The sequence below is a fragment of the Vigna angularis genome, chromosome 2 (genome assembly GCF_016808095.1).
Source record: "Vigna angularis cultivar LongXiaoDou No.4 chromosome 2, ASM1680809v1, whole genome shotgun sequence".
Classification (NCBI taxonomy): Eukaryota; Viridiplantae; Streptophyta; class Magnoliopsida; order Fabales; family Fabaceae; genus Vigna; species Vigna angularis.
This window is the reverse complement of record NC_068971.1, coordinates 43341483-43362043: the sequence shown is the minus strand read 5'-3', so window position 1 is coordinate 43362043 and position 20561 is coordinate 43341483. Positions and strand designations below refer to the sequence as shown.

Below are 20561 nucleotides of genomic sequence, written 5' to 3'. Positions count from 1 at the left end.
GAATTAAGCTAGATCAGTCCACAAATCAAGCCTAATTGTAAATCGTTTTGTTAAAAAAAACATGTTTTATGTTAAATGCAAGCCCTCTCATTTTCATTTTTAGACTCTTATCTCACCTCTCATCTCTCATACTCTCATAATCTCATCTCACATTCATTGGCAATTTTCTCTTACTTCCAAAAGTTCATCTCGTCAATGATCTCATTTACTCACAACCACCACCATGAGTGCATACACGAGCCAACACCACTATAATAGAATTTAGTAAACATGGTGGTTACACAAATTGACATCATTTTCTAAATTAATGGATCAGTCCTTTAGTAAACCTATTGGAAATGTTGATGTCCATGACAAAGAGAATGATGTAACCCATAAGGAGATTGAAGATGATATTGACAATGAAAGTGTTCAACTTAATAAGAAAAATGATAAGTCAACTTCTGATTGCTAGAAATACTTTACTAGGATTGGGGTTAGTGATGATGGAAAATAGAGGATAAGGTATATTGGCTGTAATAAAAAATGCACAACTAGTAGCAAAAAATAGGACACTTCTCATTTGAGGCATCACATTGAAAAATGTAGTAAAAGTAAATGTGAAAATGTGAGGCAAAAGATAATGGTCGAACAAAGAAAATTGAAAGCAAAAAAAAAAAATCAAATGATTTTCCATGAGATGTGTGTCAATTTAATTATTACACATTTATGTTAGATGTCTATCAATTTAATTTAACTTCCCCTTGTGTAAAGGCTAAGCATAATGATTTTTCAAGATCATCCTCAACTCCTTCAATCAAGCAAACCACTTTTGATCTAAGCTATTTACTTTATTGCCATTTAATTATTATTATTATTATACATATAAATTAAACTTTGTTTTAGCTTTCTATGTTAGGAAATAAAAAAAATGCAACTTTCAGGCTATTACTAAAATGAGAATGAATCAACTTAATATATACTTGGATGAACCAACATCAGATATTGATATTACTAGACGTATGAGTGCTCTTGAATGGTGGAAGAGTAATGATTTTCCAAACTTGTTAACAATGATTAAAGACTTACCAAGTATCCTAATTAATTGTACTTTTCGACTAGAAGCATGAGTTTCATGATAATGGTGGTAACTTCTCTAATTTAAATTTTATTTTATTTTTCATAAATAACCCTAATTTTATTTTTCAATTCCATTCCATGTGATATTATTAAAGATGACAATGAAGCTGACAAAGATGGAAGAGTGGAGAGAACTTGTTCTAAAAGCACATCTACCAACCTGAGAATGAACATGATGAAGATTGAGATTGTATTGTTTTGAACTAATATTATTGATGGCTATATGATTTTATGTTTATTAGTGTTGATACATTCTATATTTCTTTTTCATATTTGTAGAATGTTGTTGACATGAGATTGTATTTGGACTCTTTGTTTTTCACTCTATGTTAGGAGGAATTGGCAAATCTATCTATTGTGATTAGACACAGATTGTATCTATTAGATACACGTAGATATATTTTTTAGCCAACATCCTAGCTTTGAGGGTTGCAAACTAGACTTGCATTTATAGAAAAAAAAATCTTAAACTAGATCTCATCAGTAAAAATAAAAATAAAAATTCGCTGATCAACCCACCAACTCGCGCTGCTGCATGATGAGTTTTGCAACTGACCCATTTTTGCCATCTCTAATCTAAAATATAAATTTTATATTTTAAATTATACAAATTGAAATAAAAAATAAAAAATACATTCCGAGTTAGGTAATTTAGAATACAAAATAAAAAAAAATTGTAGAATTTAAAAAATACCTTTTATTATTAAATTACATATTACATAATTCGAAATTTAATTTTTATATTCCAAACTAAAAAATCCGAAAAAAAAAGCATTTTGAATCATATAATCTGTAATACAAAATGAAAAAGACATTTACAATCCAAAATACAGTGTGGGTGATCTTGCTTTTTGCGGTTCTTTCAATTGCAATGTGGATCATCTTCTGGTTTTCAATTTCATGGTTGTCGCGGTGGCTTTTGCTGAGGAAGAAGGAGGTGGGATCATGGATTCATCAACGGTGCATAGATGAGCAGTGAGAAACCCATTGTTTCTTCACATTTTGCAAGATCAAGGTAGAAGAACAATCCCAATGTTGGGTGAACGGAGGGGTGCACACGAAGAGATGATGGGAAGAAGATAAGGGTGAAATGATCTTTGCACTTGACCTATGGAGGTGCTGGAAGAAACTATTGAGGTCGAGGAAGAAGCACCCTCAGTGCCCAAATACATGGGCTTAAACAGATCCATGTCAGTACTCTTATGTTCATCAGAACAAAGCATTGGCCCAAACAATAATTTTCAATCTACTAACTGTTCACGAATAACTAGACCATAGATATTTTATTAACCTATATACAAGGAAAGATGCACTGATGACATTTACGTCAATCTATAGCATAAGAGACCCATGAGAGAGATCCAATGTCCGATTGGCTTTTTCAACAAGGCACGAAGAGAAAGAGAATGAATGCTAGTGTTGAAATATTGGCGAGCGCTACAGGGTGGATGGTTTTACAATTGACAAGAGTGGAGGCAAAACCTTTACCCCTATTGTTTAAAGGTTGACACTTTCATTTTATTAAATGCAAATTGGAAGTCACTATAACAAGCTTACTCCATTTTCTGCAGAATGATTTGCGAGCTCATTTTCTGTCTGACACTTTTTATTCATTTTGCGAAATTACCATTTATCTACTTGATTCATGTATTACGAAACATCCTAGAGCAAAAATGTCCAGGCGCAAAATGCCTATGTAACAGCTATCTCTGCCACTAGATCATCAAGTAGCAAGCTCTCAACTTTGCTACCTATTCCATCAATGTCATCTCTTAAGTTCAACCACTGCAATTCACTAACCAACACCTTCCCCAGTGTCGTATCCTTTACTTTTCCCTGAGTCCACAGCATCTTGTACAAACAGTCTTGGAGTCCACTTTTAATCAATTTCGAACTAGAACAAAGATTTGTGGCTCTCGAAGGGATTACCCATGGTTGTGCACTAACGAATTGCTCGTATATGTCGATAATTCCCCAATTGATACGATCAAAAAGCAATCTCCTTTCGGACCGTGGGCAAGTACTCCAATCAGAGTACTTCTTTTCAAGCTCATCAAACACCGAAAGACTAACAGGGCATTCAAGAGAATGCCAAACTTCCAAAAATGCATCAGGCAAAGCTCTATCAATTCCAGATTCAGACAAGACATCAATCATGTAGGAAGACTCCCAGCTATCTCCATTAAGTAATCCGTTGTCTTCTGAAATTCCTGTGTATGCTTCCCCACCATCTTCATCACTTTGAATTAGCACGGATCCTTCCACAAATTCTTCAGATTCTAGCTTCAGCAACTGAAGTTGCATTCGAAGCCCTGTATACAAGAAACACATGAAACCAAGGAATCCGAAAAGAGGAAAAACATCAAAGACAAATATGTTTAGGAGGACACCAAATCAATCGCTAATCATTTCTTCTGTTAAGCTCAACAAGGTAATTGGAAAAAGCTTGAAGCCAAGCATGGATGCAAGTATGAGGGACAAATTCATTCATGTTCATCATTTATCATTTCAACCCATCTGAAATTTTAATTCACATTATGCAAAACAGGAAATGAGGCAATTATGATGTCAAATTAGAGTCTCGCCCAAAATCTATTAGTTAATTGCAGCTAGGAAGTCAGAATGCATAAAAATATACTGGTATACCATCAATTCCAATTTTAATTAATTAAATGATAAATTAAAGGGCGCTAATGCCATCGCATGTGAAAAAAATACAATCACAAAATCTTCTTATTTAATTTTATAAAAGATGTCATGCCAAATATTAAGTTCCACTTAAACTAGAACGGAATTAGGACATGCATGAAACTACATAGGGTCTCCTGTTTCTTCATTGACCAAGTGCAATGCAAATCACAAAGGCAAAGCACACAAAAATCTTTTCAGTTAACTGTTTAATCTCTCAAGGTTCAATCAATTAGCAAGAGCTCATCCTATTTATTTATTGATTACATTGCGGATAAAGTGTATGTACAAAAAACCATCATACTAACTACTCCTGTAACTAGTACAGAAAAATGTGAAGGAATACCTGACAACTAGGGCCAAGGGAGTAAAAGGGAATAAATCAGGAACTATACAAAGGATGGAATGAGGAAACTAAACATTGACTATATACAGTAATCCAAGTAAATGTCTGAGGGAGTACCTTGTATGTCAACACTGAGACTTTCAAAACACTCGGAACACGATGACAGATCATCAGTAAAAGAAGGTTCTAGCACTGAGACTGGACTGGGTTGATCCGCATCTTTACAGCATGAAGATTCAAGTCCAGATACAGGTGTTTGTAACGGGACAGAATTTTTAGCGGAAGACCCAACTGATAACTCCTGAAATATTTCAAAATGTCAAGCAAGATTAACATACTTAATGAACTTTAAAAGTTTGTTTAACAATTACTGGCCTAATTAATTGGACATGCTGAGACAAAAGAACCACTCTCTCACATAAGCTAATGTCTTTGAAGTTTACCCACTAGACTATTACAGCATCTAAACAGTTTTGCAAAGACTAATAGTTTCTGAGTAGATTTAGATGTTTTCAAAACTCTATGCATTTCATTTAAGCACCAAAAGTGTATGAATAACCGTGAAAATCTACTGAAAATATGAATAACTCCAAAAGAATGGCAGATGGAAGAACTAAGAGAATGGATACGAAAGGAATTTTCCACAAATACACATAGAGAAGGATTAACCAAACTATGTAAACTAATGTAAAATAGCTGTCAAAAAGCTGTCCTTTATTCACTTCCACCGAATTACAAAGACATCTCATGTGACCCCATCCTGTTTTCAGCAATGCTCATAGCCAGTTTCAAGTCAATTAGAACATGAGGTTTTCGGTTGATAAGAGCCTTGGAAGAACCATACCACAAAAACTAGCTGTTACAGTTGGACAGCCTAAGGCCTTACAAACCCCGCACCATTATTCCATACTTCTAACGTAAGACTCAAGTCTCAACCTAGCAAATGGATCAAAAGGATTTCTCCAATTTGATTATAATCTGTGACAAGTGAATTAATTGATTACTTAATTTAACGTGATACAATATCAATGTCAACTGAGGGAGACAGGTAAGTGTTTTACTGTTTACTGTAAGTTGACCTGTCGAGTAAAACAATTATGATTATGATATGGCATTCATACATGTCAATAAGCATATAATCAGGATGTCAATGAAAATGCTAAAAGCTTAAACAGTAGCATTAATTGTCTTTCAAAACTGCATTAGTGTCACCTTTGAGTAAAATAAAATAACTTCAGATCAAGAAGCACCTTAATATAAGATTCAGATGAAACAACTGCATTTTCATCTGCCACATTCACAACAGCTTCAGTAACTGCAATAGTTTCTCCATCGATCTCAGCTAATGATTCAGCGGCAACCATTTCGTGCTTCGGCAAATCCTCTTCAAGATTAAGCCTCACTTTATTTTGAATTGTATTCAAGTCTGGGGATGACTCATTGCCTTCTAGATTTGATGGATGAGGACACCGATACTTCTTGCTTTTTAGGTTTCTCGTATTCATACACTGTCTCTGATCAAGACATTTCACCACTTTCTTCCTTTCCCGTTTACAGGCTACCTTTGGCATCATAAATCGATCATCGTGAAGAGCTTCATGGTACAAAATTGTTCTAGGACTTCCGAAAGAAGTAGTAGATGAAGCAGGAAGAGATTTAGACCTTGGTAAACTTCCAATACATCCATCCTTCCATCCATCCCTACTGCTAATACCCAATGGTTCAACCCACCCAGCAGGTTTACCATTGCTAGAAAGTTTATCACGTAAACCCCCACTAGGGCTGCTGTCAAAATTAGCTGTTTTAGATTCCTTATCAGGGGTCGCAAGCATTTCAGCTAGAGTACCACTCCTGGATACAGAATGACCCTGCTGAGACTTGAGTGACATTTTCCACCTCTCTGATAATCTCTTCTTTGCCTCTTTACTCACAAATGATTCACTAAAACATGATGATGGGCTGATAGTATTACTTACGTAAAATGAGTTTCCCAAGGTTGCAGGTGTCGCCTCTGATTCCTCAAGAGATTCATTCCCAGAAAAACTACATGAGCCATTGTCCCACGTATTTCCTCTAAATCTAGAAGTTGATAATAACATGGAGCCATTACTCAAATTATTTTTCATTTGGCTTGTGATTTCCTTTGCAATTTCTCTTGATTCCAAAGAATTTTGCCTTGAATGCCAGGCATTATCAGGCAAATTTATCCTTTGATTCACTTCAGCGTCCCTAAATCTGCTATCTGAAAATTTAGGATACTTTCCATAATCCAACAGAGAAGTATGTGAAGAACAAGGTGGTGAACCAATTTTGGTAGCTTTCTGCACTTTTCCAAGATTAGGTTTTAGGATAACAATCCTTGTTGGGACTGCATCAGGCTCACCTCTTCCCCGAAACTGAAGCTTTGATGATTTTGGCGAACTATGAGTATCTTGTTTTCTGATTACATGGGAAGAATAACCATCACGATGCTTCTGATGAGATCTATTGTAATTCAACCCTTTTATCTCCCTACCCGGCTTCGGGCTTAAGTCACCATGTTCATAGTTTTCTATATCTGATGATTTGGTACCTTTGATGTGATCAAAATGTGATTCGAAAGGGGAACCTTGCAGATCATCTAGATGCCTTTTAAACAAAGAATCTGGCCGCTTAAAGTATTTTTGCAGAAGATCATTGTTAGAGTCTAGAATCTCGAGTGTATCATGGGAATCCTGGGAAGACGGTAAATCCTGATAAGTTGCACGGAGTTTGGCATCCATGAATTTCTGTTCAACAAATGACATTTCATCATCAGTGATCTTCAACTTTGCAGACCCCTGGGACGAATACCTACAACCCTCTATGTTTGAGATCTCTGAGACCTCAAACACATCCTTAAACTCTTGTTGATTCTTTGAATATCTTCCAGATGTTCGACTGCCGTATAGTTTACCACTGCTTCGAGTTTTCGCTGCCGGTGTTGTCCCTTTCACATTATTTTCTGACACATGCTTGTGATGCTTATTAGCAGGCAATTGCAACGGAAGTCCATCAAGACCCATTAATCTGCCTATGACACCGGGAGCTCTTCTTTTGGGTTCAGTTTCTCGGGACAGTTCTTCAGCTAATAGCTTCTTCATGGGAGTTCCAAACGGTTGCTTCGAGGACCCGAACCCCAATTGAAATGATGCCTGAAAAAATCAATGCATTTTCTCACGATAGTCAATTTCTCTGATTACGCACCCCCCAACCACACATAAGGTGTACGTAATGCAATGTGTTAATTTGAACATAATAGTGCGTTCAATTAAGAAAATATGGTTCATGACTCCGAAATGCAGCTAAGTAAATCGTAACCAAGCGTCTAGATATGAAAGCTGAAAGAAATAGAAAGCTCACTGAATCTTCATCCGCAACCCCATCACTGCAAGAACCAGAATCAGAGGGAAAACTCTGGAGTTTTCTACGTCGATGAACCTGCTTGCTTCCTGAAAACGAATTAAACAACAAAATTAGGACGGAAGATTCAAGAGCGCGTACGACAAAGGGTTTAATTAAGAATTGATTACTAAAATTCTTCAAAAATACTAAAAGGAGACACACACTACTTGTCAGGAATCTATGGTAAAAGTAGTAATTGAAAGAGTATGAGAAGAAACGCCTCCCACTCAATCATGCATGAGATAAAGAGAATGAAAGGAAACGCTTTGGAAATAATTTTCAAAGGCGAAGCAGCGTAAGTAACAAGACATCACAACAACACAAGAAATTCATGATGAAAACAGAACAGCATTATTACACCTACAGCACTAAGGAAAAGCTAACAAGCAGATCAAAAGCTCATACACAAAAAAAAAAAAAAAAACAAGAGAGTTAAGAAGGAACTTGATCCACCACCTTTAGGTCTCTGCATTTGAAAACACTGAATCGTTCAAGAAGCAGGAGAGTCCGAGAGAGAATGTGATTCGAAAATAAACGTGAAATGGAAGAAATAGTTTGCCAAATGATAACAAACCCTAGGATGTCATGCTCAGGATACCAAAAACAGAACGAAAAAAAAAAAATCAAGCAAGAGCACAGTAGGAAAAAAAATGTGAAGATGCACAGATCTTGAATTGTGCGAGGTGATTGATTTTAGTTAATAAGCCAAAACCGAAACAGTGTGAGAGAAAACGTGAAGAGAGAGACAGAGAGAGGTGTGATGGGAATGCGATGGGATAGTGTTCATTTTTTGAAGTTTCAATTCAAATACCGATACACTGACACCGGAGGCCTCACCCTCAGCGCGGGGAACTACTAAGAGTAGAATAGGAGTGTGATGCTCCGTCCATGCTACACGACACGTGGTCATCTCTTCTTTCGCCACGTAGGCTCCCAAAGCCTTCACATTTGCCGCTTGGTAAATTTTTAGATGAATTTAACACTGCCCAGCTCAATGGATTACACTGAACCAATTATTATTATTTTCGTGAAATTGAAGGTGGTTTTGTTCTTTGGAAAAATCGTTTTTAGCAAAAAAAAAATTGGATTTTAAAGACATTTCTGGTGCCAAAATCCGTGTGTATTGTGAATTTTAGGTACTTTTTTCTTTTTTTCACTTGTTTGTAAATATTTCTAAAAAGATGTAACATTCTAAGTTTTTATCTTATTACTTAGCGGTGTGACATTAAATTTTGTCACTTCAATGTTTGACCAGAAATTTTCCATTTGTGTGCCTACAAAGCAAACTATAATAATTGTAAAATTTATTATGACACGCGATTTTACTTGATAAATAGGGCAAGTCATGAGGAACATTGCCTCTCCACAATGTCATTGACGGTCAAACACAAGCCATAATTGTGTGTGTATAAATTTCTCAATTCAAATCCCCTCTTACCACAAATGTAAAAGTTGTGAAGATTTTTTAGGAGAAACACAATAAAATAAGCTTTATGTGCAATAATAATCTATTGCTTATGAATGATATTGACATTAATAGTGTATATTTGTGTGTAATGTTGGAGGGACAATAAACTAGTAGGAGATAGGGAGCATATAGACGTGATGATCGATGAATATTTGAATTCTAGACAGACAAGTCAAAAAGGCAAACAAGTGCATGCTTCTACTGCACCTTTATTCTTTTGCTTTTTTTTTTCTATTCATTTAATTTACTTTTTAAGAGTGATTGGAGTGTCGGTAAAATATTATTATCAATCATTACGCTAAAGTACCATAGGCATGTTTGATCCAAATCAAGCAGAAACCATAAAACCATTTCTAAGGGCTAGTCCTATTTATTCACAAAGAAACACATATTTCAATGTATAACATTTGAACAAAATCCATAGCCAAACTAATGGAGAAAATCTAAGCTCAAAGTGCGAGGAAGTAGCCCCACGTTGTTTCGTAAATTCATATTTTGATGGTTTCAGTGTCGTCCCTATCAGAAGGAAAAGACATGACAACAAAAGATGGTCGTTCCTTAAATAACTATAGAGTGAAACATTTTACCTTTATTTCACATTCATTAAAAAAATTTGATAAAAAATAAAGAAAAATATTGTTTGAAAAGGTTAAAGAATAAAGTTATGCTGCAGTGCTATGATTGCGGAGCTTCTAGAATAAAATGGTTTTCGTTGAAACGTATAAAGTTTATAAGCATCCATTACTTCGTAAAATCATTTTTTTTATCATTTCAATTAAATTTTTCTTACAAGATTATTTTACAGCAATAGGAAAAGCTAAAACAAATAAAAGCTTAAAGCAAGTTGGTTAAATAAAGTTATGTAGGACCAGACAATTATGACATTTGAATGAGTAAGAAACTTTTGACGACATATGATCTAAATCGGTAGGTACTGCAATTAAACTTGGACGTTTGCCCATGAGTCATGACACCGAATCAGCAATATTGAAAACTTTAGCCCACATAGACATTTGAGCTGGCTCAATCAGTAGGGACACCACATATATCTCTTAATCAGCTCCATAAAGCGTAAATTATGAAATAAATGGATAAAATAGCAATAACGAGGCTTTCAACAAGTATTCACTTTTCACTTATAATATTATTGAAAGTAACATGTTAATCAGAGACAGTTAAATTATAATACATTCTGATTTTATGAAAATTAAATTAAATTTAAAATAATTATTAACATAGTATTAGAATCATGATTAAAACTTACTTTACCAAAATCTACGTGGCATCCTTTGTATCGACAAAGGTTACTCATCTGATTTTAAAATTTTTTATCGAAGATCTCATAGATAAATATGTTTATAGTTTTAAGTTATGTGGGAGTATATAGGTCCCTGAAACAAATTTTGAAATGTAACTTTGTGGGATGCAGATGAATTAAGATTCAATGGTATAGAGCGAAGGTCACTTTTGTAGAAAGTATACATAAGCCGCAATTCCATATTCTATCTCTGTTTGATAACTTTGTCTGCTATATCTGCTAACTCTCTTTGTTTATCATAGTTTAGGACCATTACTTTCGTCTGCTGTCAGTGACTTTGCTATTGTCTACCCAGCATTGCCAGCTGTTCATATAAAGTGCTTCAGATTCAAATTCTCCTCAACTAACAATGCTATCAAGACCAGTAATTTGCGAGAGTAACGTTGCTCCAATTCATTTCAACTTTTAACTGTAATTTTGCGCTTTAACTCACCAATATGCAGTTTTTTGGAAGTAGTTTCATGAATAATGAACCCAGAGATCCGTTTGTGTAGGTCTGTCTGTAGGGAGCTACGGCTTTTTCTACCTTTTCTTTATTAAATAGTGACATCATGAATTATATATGCTTAAAGAACTTCATTATGGAACATGGTTTCTATTAAATTTAAGAAAATATTTATGTTAAGACGCTACAAAATTTGTTTTCTGTTGATTTTTCATAAAAATATGTTAAATATAATTTCTGTGAAAACATCTTTACTGGAGTAGAACAAGGGAAAAATTGGAAAAAGGAAACATTTATAAGCCTGTTTATTTAAACTTTTTTAAAATTATATTAAACATAAAACAAGTAATTTTATTTTAAGGGTACATAAAGCAATTTAGTTTCTTTTAGAAACTATGTAAGATAAGTAAAAGGCAGGTTCAGATTTTTTCTTGATTATAATTAATAATAATAAATTATTCTAAAATCTGTTATAAATATTTTTTTTTTCCAAACTCTACTTAACAGACTTCTTAAAATAGCCACAGATTTACATGAAGCAGTTTGTTTAAGTTCTTAATTTCCTTTGACCAAAGTCTGAAATTTTAACTTAGTGTAAATGGATGAGGGTTAAGGCCCCTGTTTTGGAACAAATTAAATATGATCACTTTGAATAATAAGAAATTCCACTTCATTTCTAATTTAGAACTTTCACAAGTTTAAGATATTAAAAAATAAAAAATGAAACTTTTTATTAAGAGAATGAAATGAAACAAATTGACTTTCTGCCCGACTGAAGCTATTCAAGTTTCTTTTCGGCAAATTAGGAATTATTCAAATTATTTTATCTTGAAAATAAATTGATTTTTATTTTATTTTAAAAAAACACTCTATGAGAATAATTCAAATTGTGCAATTGGCGTTAATGGTTTGGCAAATTATTGTAAGCCGGTGTAGATTTTAAATGTAGGAATGGTGGCAGTTTGCATCTGCTAACGCAGGTTAGGTCGTCATCCTATCACACTATTCGAGACAACTATTTGTTTTACTGTTTATCTTTTGCATAATTTATGTACATGTTTGATTTTAGGTCAGTCAAAACAAACTTCTACTTTTTTACATTACAATTTGAATCTAGGACTCCATGCCCCAAACCAAACGCAGTATACATAAAATAACAGTAGTAGAAAAACAAGAGTTAAGTTCATGTTTGCCATTATAATTTTTTTTATTTAATTATGAAATAATTTTGATTATTAAAACATTTAATAAATTATAAATTATTTTATAAAAACATAATTATAAACTTAGTAGTTTCTATAATTTTTTTATAAGTAATAATTTGAACTCAAAAAATAATTATTAAAATATTAAAACTGAAAAATAATTCTTTTATTATGAATAATTATTTTAATTTAAAGAAGTAGTTATTAAAACTAAAAATAAAATGTAACCAAAAAAGAAGTCTCCTTTATTAACTGTATAGATTATTTGTGTCACAATTATTATTGACAAAATACCATCTACAAAAACAAAATTATATAAATCCTGAATGCTAATGAAATAATTAGATCAAATAAATTGATAAATTACACGGGTTAGCGTTGCTCTCTCTACTACCACATCATGCTCCTTGCACTTTTTCAAATTCTTTTATTTTTAAAATTATCTTAAGTTAAAGGTTAAAACTTTTTTACTTTTACCAAAAAATTTTAATTTATTTCTCAAACCTTAATTTTATCTTATTTATATTCTCTGATTACACCAACTACACCCCACTTCCATATCAACTCAATCTTCTTCTACCTAGTTGTATCCATATCTGATATGAATATTTAATTACCTCTTATTGATGAAGTACATAAAACTATCATGTATTCAATTATACCTAATAATTATTATTGAATTTTAGTTAATTAATCTATTTGAATGATGAAATTAAAATTAATAATGAAAACCTATTAATCATTTAAGAATAATTTAAAATTTGTGTTTACATATTTCTATTTTTTATTGAATTTATTTTGTAAGAGATTAAACTTTTAAAATTTATATTTTTATGCAATTTATTTAAATTTAATTTCTAAGAAAGTTAAATTTATTTACACTAATTTTTCATATAATTTGATTTGAATTGTACTTAAGTTTTTCTAATCTAATCTAAATTTATATTTTTTAATTAAAAAATATAATATATATATATATATATATATATATATATATATATATGAATATCCAATGATATAAAAAAATATATTAGAATATTTTTTCAGATATTCAATCAATAATATAGTGACTAACGAATCTGTCAAATTAGGTACAATTGGATAAAAAATTGAGTTGACATCAGGTGGGAGTGTAGCTACTGCGTTCAGGAAACATGAATGAAGTAAAATTAGGATTTGAAAAATAAATTAAAAATTCATAGTAAAAGTAAAAAAAATTTTATGTTCAGGAAATATGAATGAAGTAAAATTAAGATTTAAAAAATAAATTAAAAATTCGTAGTAAAAGTAAAAAAAATTTAACCTTTTACCTAAATATACTTTTGAAAATAAAAAAATTTTAGGAGGTAGGCAGAGTATGCCGTGGTGATGGAGAGAGCAACACTCTTCAAATACCCGCAGTTGTTATTTTTACCTTCCCATATTACTTATATGTCCATTTATGTAGCTTTTGGTCTTTCTAGCAGCACTCCTAAAATTCAAAGTGCAAGCATCTTTTGAGAAGAAAACAAGTGACAATTGAACTGACCAACTGCAATTCATCAAAACTCAAGACTATCAAATTACCCCTACTTCAATGAGCTTTTAGATCTTATTTACTGGAACAGATGTTTCAAAAGTGTTTGTTTCGATCTTAGACGTGATAGTGTAAGCAGCCCCCGGTTTTCTTTTAAAACTATTTTTGAATCTTGTTTTAATTCATCCTTTTGCTAGAAAGGATGAATATCCCATTTGCACCCACATCTCACTCACTCACGGTGTTCCAAATAATTAATAAAAATATAAAAGATCTATATTTTGACCGCTGTAACTTCCACTCACAAGAGCAACTGTTCTTAAAAAACAATGTTGTGAGGGCTTCAATTCAAGGATATGACGGACTGTATTTAAAAATGAGGGTAGTTTGGAAAAAGAAAGGTATAGAAGTATATATTATTTGGATCATTTGCGGCCCATCCCCATCGCGCACTCACTAAACCAAATTATACACTGCAAAAACAAAACAAAGTCAGAGCCCTTTATACTTGAGACAAAGCATGCATGCCTGTGGAAACAACTCCTCTAATTCAGATAGGACCAGAATATGAACCAGCATGATAATAGAGCTTGTACTCATAATCTAATGGTTATCATGCTTAGGTAAAATTGACAAGCATTTATTTTGACAACGAAATGTTCCAAAGTATACTAAGTACTATCAATTCACCACCACAAGTAGCAAACTAGTACCAACGAAAAAAACAAAGATATCATAAAGAATAATCCATGTTTACACAGACGATGATGATATTAACAAACTTATACTCATCTTGCAAATACTCTCATTCAAGCCATTTGATCCAACTAAAACTTTTTCTTAATATAGTTAAGATACGTGAAGTGTCATTTCACATGTACAATTTGTTATAAAAAGGCACTGTGAGACGATGGGCCTAACTCAATTTACAAAGGACCTGATAACTAAATTCTCATACATCTATTAAGAACATGTATAATAAAACCCGGGGCAAAAGATCCCAGGTACTGACAAACAGAAATTTGTCAATTAAGACAATATATGCATATGTTGTCTTGATCTACAGACTCAAGCACAAGCAGGCTAACATGCAAATTACATTAAGCTTATACCCGGTTTAAAGCCATACAGTAGGAGAAAATGACATCAACTTATACTTTAAATAGTATTGGTTAAACTGATGGCTAAGGCCCCTGATATTATGCAACAATTATTAACAAACACCTTAAGTTAAACACATTAATATTCACTTTAACTGTTTATCTCTTTTTTCCAGGAGAAAGGTTTGCACAGTCGATTCAACCAAAGTTTACTGAAGTGCTAATATGATAAAATGTAGAAATTCATGAAAATATTACTTTTCAGTCAGAGTTAGCAAACTCGAGAATTTACACATAACCATAGAAGCACATAAAGTTGACCCTTAAGCTCAAATCGTAAATTTGTTAGAGTTTACTTCCTATTAAAAAAAATATTAAAATAACTATAGATAACATTAGTTCAACATTTTAATCCCATAATAAATTTAAATGGTAAACGTCAATAATAAAGTAACTAAATCTAGTGGTAGCTTACTTATAAATATACACCAGATTAGAATAAAAAAACATCTTTTTCAACAAATTCATATTCTCAAATTTGGATAAAGACAAAACAGGGTATTCAAGAAAAACTAAGATCCAAAATACAAACAACAGAAAGTTAATTTCTAGGGAGATGCAATTCAAGTCGTTCCTTGGAACTGAGTTCATGTCCAGGAGCTAGAGTTAGCAATCGCAGATAAATCACAAAGAAGACCAACAGCAGCAATGTACTCACAGTGAGGAAGGAGAAATAATTGAGTAAGGGAAAAAACTATATTCCAGTGAGGTAAAGCAACAAAGCCAGGTCGCAGAGGATGAACAATAAAGGAGCGTGGTGATGAAAATCATGAATGGAAAAGGTGGTGCGAAGAGAAGAATAACAAAGGAAAGGAAAGCCAAGGAATGCTATAACAAATCATCCTTATTGCAGGTCTCCTCCTTTTCCCTATTTCCGCAAGCAAATCGACAAAAGGGAGCTATTTCAATAATGAACAACCTGAAGCGGAGTTCGTCAAATCAGTCCAAAACTCGTAAGTTTGGCCTAGTTTGTCAGCTCATTCCTAAACTAGTAAGTTTTCCCAAGTTCAGACAAGTTATCCCAAGCCCACCTAGTTCACTCACAATTCTACTGCCATGCTAACTTGAAAACAGGTAGTGAGGTTGTAAACTCATGGGATTTTATAAGTTAAATCGCGAGTTTGATAACTATGCTTTCAGCACTATTCCTCCATCCCAACCCCACATAACAATAATAAATCCAATCATCTAAAAGTAAATGCAAACTCTCGCAATCTCCTCTAGAGATCTCACCAAAACCATCACAATTGCCAACCTTTCACTAAGCACAAGTAACTTCAGTGGGAGCTAGTTAATCTAAGTTGACTAATATCACCAGTAAGATCACTAAAAATCAGAAAAGGGATAATTACGATAGGATAGGTTTGCAAATATCATTTAAGGTACCATGTCAAATATCACTTATTATTTATCGCAAAAAATGGGCTAATTTGCACAAATGAATCCGTCCTGCAAGCAAAACAAATCTCAAATCTCAGTTGGCTACACTCACATTTCTATGACACCAACTAAACAAGAAATGGTGGCTTTATTTAGCTCTTTTTTCTTACGAGTATAACATTCAAAACTCAACACGTACAAAACAATCACCTAAATTATTTTGCAGATACTTTCATTTAAAAATAAAACATTACGAGATATTTTGAAGAAAAAGTAGAATAGCTATACTCCAAAATATTTGGACTGGAATTGAATATTAACTACAGCAATCCATGCCCATCAAGGACCCTATGAATTTACAAAAGACACCAACAGAAAAACATTACAACCCACCATCCATAACTTGGCGAGTAAAGTCAAACTAGAATCAGCATGGTTCCATATCAAATAAGATTATGCAACAGCAACAAAAATGGTAGTGCTTATGATTAACAATTACAAAAACTTTTTATGCTCTAAATATGTTATTTTGTTGTCCAAATACCACACGCATTGTACAAAAGAGATATAAACTCTCTCAATTAAAATACTATTTTCAAAACCTACACTGTTGCTCAGAAAGAGCTCTCCTTTTCATATTGTTATGATCACCCTATATTACCGTTAACGACTAAGTTTAACCTATGCACAGTTTAGATTCTTCCACCCAATATTACCGTCCCAAAACATAAGAAGATACACATAAAAAAACATAACATAACTGAGGCTGCAATCCAAATAAAATATAACGCTATAGAAAACAAAAATCAATGCATCAATTTGATATTTCGGCACAAAAATAGATTCTCTTCGTTAACCCTACTATTTATATCCACCACAAACCTAGCCAGCAGTAATTCAGAACCACCATTACGAAAGAAAACTAAAACTAATAAACTAACCGGTAATCACCTATGGCAACATCTGAATTACCATAAGACAGACATATAAGCAAAAACAAGACTGGGTATAAAGGAAAGGGAGAAAACAAAAACTCATAACCTTCCTCAGTCCCTAGCACCTGCTCCCTCCCTCTCCAATTTCTGCGAGAAGAACTTGGTCGCGAACATGTTGTCCTCGAAATATTCCATGTAAGGATGGTCCTTAGGAACAAGCCTGCGAAACTTATCAAACTGCTTATCAGCTTCGTCTTTCTTCCTTAAGAGGGTATATATAATACCCTGACACAAATAAGGCCTGAAATCCCTGGGCTCTTCCTTCACTAAATCCTGATAAGCCTTAAGCGCCTCAGGGAAATTCCCTTCCATCACTTTAATCTGCGCGATCAAGAGCCGGAAGTCCCTCACATCCGAGTTCCTATTCTGCTTCTTGCACGCCTCAGTCGCCTCCTCCACTCTTTTCAACAACGATTTCAACGGCTCGTTCAACTGCGAAGTCGCCATGACGAGGCCGTGGAACGCTTCCACGCGGAGCGGGTCCTTCTTCAACATTTCCTCGAACAGTTCACGTGCAGCCGCGTGGTTGTCGTTGTAGATATGCATGTTGGCCTTCAGCAGCGGCCACTCGTACTCCTCCGGCTGGAGCTCGATGAGACGGTCCAGAACGCCGTACGCTTCGTCAATCTTGCGCGCTTTGATCTTGCACTCCATGAGCGCGCGGAGCACGTCGACGTCGGCAGGGTTGGCGCTGAGCTGCTCCTCCAGAACTCTCTCAGCTTCCTCCTCGGTGAGCGCAGTCTCAGAGTCGGCAGCGGGCGGGGAGAGAGTGACGGCGGTGGCGGGCATGTGGTGGAAGCGCATGAAGAAGAAGGCGGTGGCAGCGATGACGATGCAGGTGGTTTGGGCGAGGGGGGCAAGGAAGGAGTTTAGGGTTTGGAGAAATGGGGATAGAGAGAGGGCGTTTTTGGAGGAGGGAGACGCGTGGTCGTTTGAGGAGCGTGAAGTGGAGGCTCTGATGGAAGGCAACCTGAACGACGACGAAGAGGAAAACTGTGATGGAGGTCGAGAGCGGAAAGAGAGAGAAGAGGATAAGAGCGTGGGAAATGGTAAAGTGTGGTGATTGAGAGTGATATTAGAGTGGCGCAGTTTTGGAAGAGAATCCATGGGTAAAGCCCTGCTTGGAGATATGAGACTGAACATTGGGGTACTCTGATGATGAAGAAGAAGAAGCAGAAGCTAAAACCCTTACTCGGGAATTATTGCACCGGAACTAGCAAAATTATTCTAGCCTTCCTACAAATAATTCCTTTCTAATTTTAAATATATATTGTCAGGATCACGTGCTGCTCTGTGTTTCAATTTCTTTTATTTATTACACCAGATTACGTACAGGAAAGTAATTTAATTTTCATTATATATGAATTTCGTTATTTAATATTTATTTTAAAATTTTGGTTTTTCAATTATTGGGAAAAATACAAACAAGACAAAAGGTGGAGGGATAAAGAGAGAATATGTTATTTCAATTTACTTCTTCTTTTTTAAGAAAATAAAATATCTTACAGAATTTCACAATTTTAAAAACTATTTGAAATCTAAATTGGGATAAATAATTTCTATATATGAAATATATAAATGTAACAAATGCTCCATGACAGCAACCAACAACAGTTACTTTTGTTTCTTCTAAATGGGAAGAGTGTCCGACACTTTTGGATCTGCAACGGTTACAGAACGGCTTCCACGTGGTGTGGTGATCCCTCTACAACATCAGTATTTCTTCCTTCACCACCGCAATTCTCTCCCCCTTCTTTTGTAGGAATCCTTTGGCTACAAGTCTGGCCTTGTGCCTAACTATCTCTCCTTTTGGATTTACCTTCACCTTGTAAACCACTTCAAAGCAATGACTCTTTTGTTCAAAGCCAATTCAACCAGCTCCCATGTGTGATTTTTCTCAATAGCATCTATCTCCTCTTGCATAGCGTTCTTCCAATTTCTATCTGTCATGGCTTGCTCAAAATTGACCTATTCAGACTCAGCTATGAGGGCAAAGTGTATCAAATTACCTTCTGCAGTGACTGCTGAGTCATGAAGCAGCTCATAATCTCGTAAATGAGATGAAGTTTGAGTTACTCTTGATGATCTCCTTTCATTCTGCATCTCGATTTCTTCCTACTGAACAGATGTTTGTAGTCCTGGATCAATTAAAATTTTAGGAGGACTTCCAATTACAGCTTGCGGACTCATCAACATAAACGTCTCTGCTGGTTGACACCTGTCTCGAATCAGGATTTAAGTTTGTATCCCCAGTGTAGTGATGTCTAATCATGATTGTGGTTCAGGAACATGCTTAAAACATTTTCCTTTTCTTTTCCACATTTTCTTGGTCAGGTCACCTAAGAATGTCACAGAATACATTCTGCCACTAAGGGTTTCTTCTTACATTGAATGCATTCCCTGCACACTTCATGTGGAATCTCAATTTTCGGGAGCCCTATAACCATTTCTCTCTGGCTAAGCTGACACAAATCTTGGAAATTCAGATGACCAAACCTGAAATGCCAAATCCATTCAACACGATTTTAAGAAGTCGCAAAACATTGATGCTGCACTGTGCTCATGTTCACCTGCAAGGTTCTATTCTGTGAGAGGCTTGCTCGAATTGCGAGTTCCCTGTTATTGTCATACACACTCAAGCAATTGTTTTCCATAGTCATGATGATGCCTTTTTCCAGCAACTGTCCAAGACTTAGGAGATTCGTTTTAAGTCCAGGCACATACAAACTTCATCAATTATTACCTCTCTGCCATCATGATCTCTTAGTACAACACGCCCAGACCTTCAGCAACCAAACTGCTATCATCAGCAAAACGAATCTTACCACTTGAAGCCTCTTTAATCTTGATGAACCAGTCTCTTCTTTCTGTCATGTGAGTGGAACATCCAGAATCCAAATACCAAGATGAGTTGTCACCACACCCTGCATCTGTTTTTGCCATCAACATAGTCTCTGAATCAGATGATGATGCCTTGTCTAGAGCCATGTTAACTTGAGTCTTTGGCTTGTTTTTGGCCCTTCTCCATCCCAACATTCTCGAGCGAAATTCCCAAACTTCTGACAGTAATAGCATTTCACCTTTCTCTTGTGCAATTTCCATTCCTTTTCTCCATTCGAGTAAACATTCTACTTCAGGCCATTTGCTTTGTTTTTAGAATTTTCACCTGCATCACTGGTCTTGCGATCTTTGTTCTTTCCTGAGGATTTTCCACCCGTCCAAGATCCTTTCCCTTTTCCTTTATGTCGTGCCTGCAATACTTGTTCTGGGTTATTCTTTCTCTCATTGATGCGAAATTCACGTGCTTCAAGAGAGTGTCGCAACTCCTCCACTTCCATTGTAACAAGGTCTGTAATGCCATTCATCACAACATCGACTACATCCTGGAATCCAAAGATCGCAAGCATCTTTATCTTCCAATCATCAAAGAATCCGCCATCAAATACAGTTAATGCTTCCGGGATGATGATGCCATTTCCTGGAATCTTCTTTGTGCCA

General features: G+C 34.7%; 2 protein-coding genes across 4 annotated transcripts; both read right to left on the bottom strand.

Moving 5' to 3' along the window:
- Nucleotides 1-2517: 2517 nt before the first annotated feature.
- Nucleotides 2518-8386, bottom strand: LOC108329569 (uncharacterized). 2 transcript variants are annotated; one of them, XM_017563830.2, is made up of 5 exons: nucleotides 8033-8386; nucleotides 7535-7623; nucleotides 5404-7326; nucleotides 4271-4454; nucleotides 2518-3431 (listed from the first exon to the last, which is right to left on the bottom strand). In XM_017563830.2, exons 1-5 carry the CDS (start codon nucleotides 8046-8048, stop codon nucleotides 2812-2814), a joined length of 2832 nt encoding a protein of 943 aa, XP_017419319.1. In that variant the 5' UTR covers nucleotides 8049-8386; the 3' UTR covers nucleotides 2518-2811. The 2 variants fall into 2 exon arrangements, with proteins under 2 accessions (XP_017419319.1, XP_052728639.1); XM_052872679.1 differs by lacking the exon at nucleotides 8033-8386 and adding an exon at nucleotides 7741-7791.
- Nucleotides 8387-13786: 5400 nt separating this feature from the next.
- Nucleotides 13787-18316, bottom strand: LOC108327772 (protein SLOW GREEN 1, chloroplastic). 2 transcript variants are annotated; one of them, XM_017561471.2, is made up of 2 exons: nucleotides 17110-18316; nucleotides 13787-14001 (listed from the first exon to the last, which is right to left on the bottom strand). In XM_017561471.2, exon 1 carries the CDS (start codon nucleotides 18204-18206, stop codon nucleotides 17115-17117), a length of 1092 nt encoding a protein of 363 aa, XP_017416960.1. In that variant the 5' UTR covers nucleotides 18207-18316; the 3' UTR covers nucleotides 13787-14001; nucleotides 17110-17114. The 2 variants fall into 2 exon arrangements, with proteins under 2 accessions (XP_017416960.1, XP_052728638.1); XM_052872678.1 differs by lacking the exon at nucleotides 13787-14001 and adding an exon at nucleotides 16121-16137.
- Between the last annotated feature and the right edge of the window lie 2245 nt (nucleotides 18317-20561).

Bases quoted from the DNA above. Each gene is read 5' to 3' on its own strand.
- LOC108329569 (XM_017563830.2), bottom strand. The intron at 4,455-5,403 runs GTGCTTCTTGAT...GAAATATTTCAG, and splicing joins CATCTGAATCTTATATTAAG to GAGTTATCAGTTGGGTCTTC. The intron at 3,432-4,270 runs GTACTCCCTCAG...TCTTGTATACAG, and splicing joins TCTCAGTGTTGACATACAAG to GGCTTCGAATGCAACTTCAG.
- LOC108327772 (XM_017561471.2), bottom strand. From the start codon at position 18,206: ATGTTCAGTCTCATATCTCCAAGCAGGGCTTTACCCATGGATTCTCTT.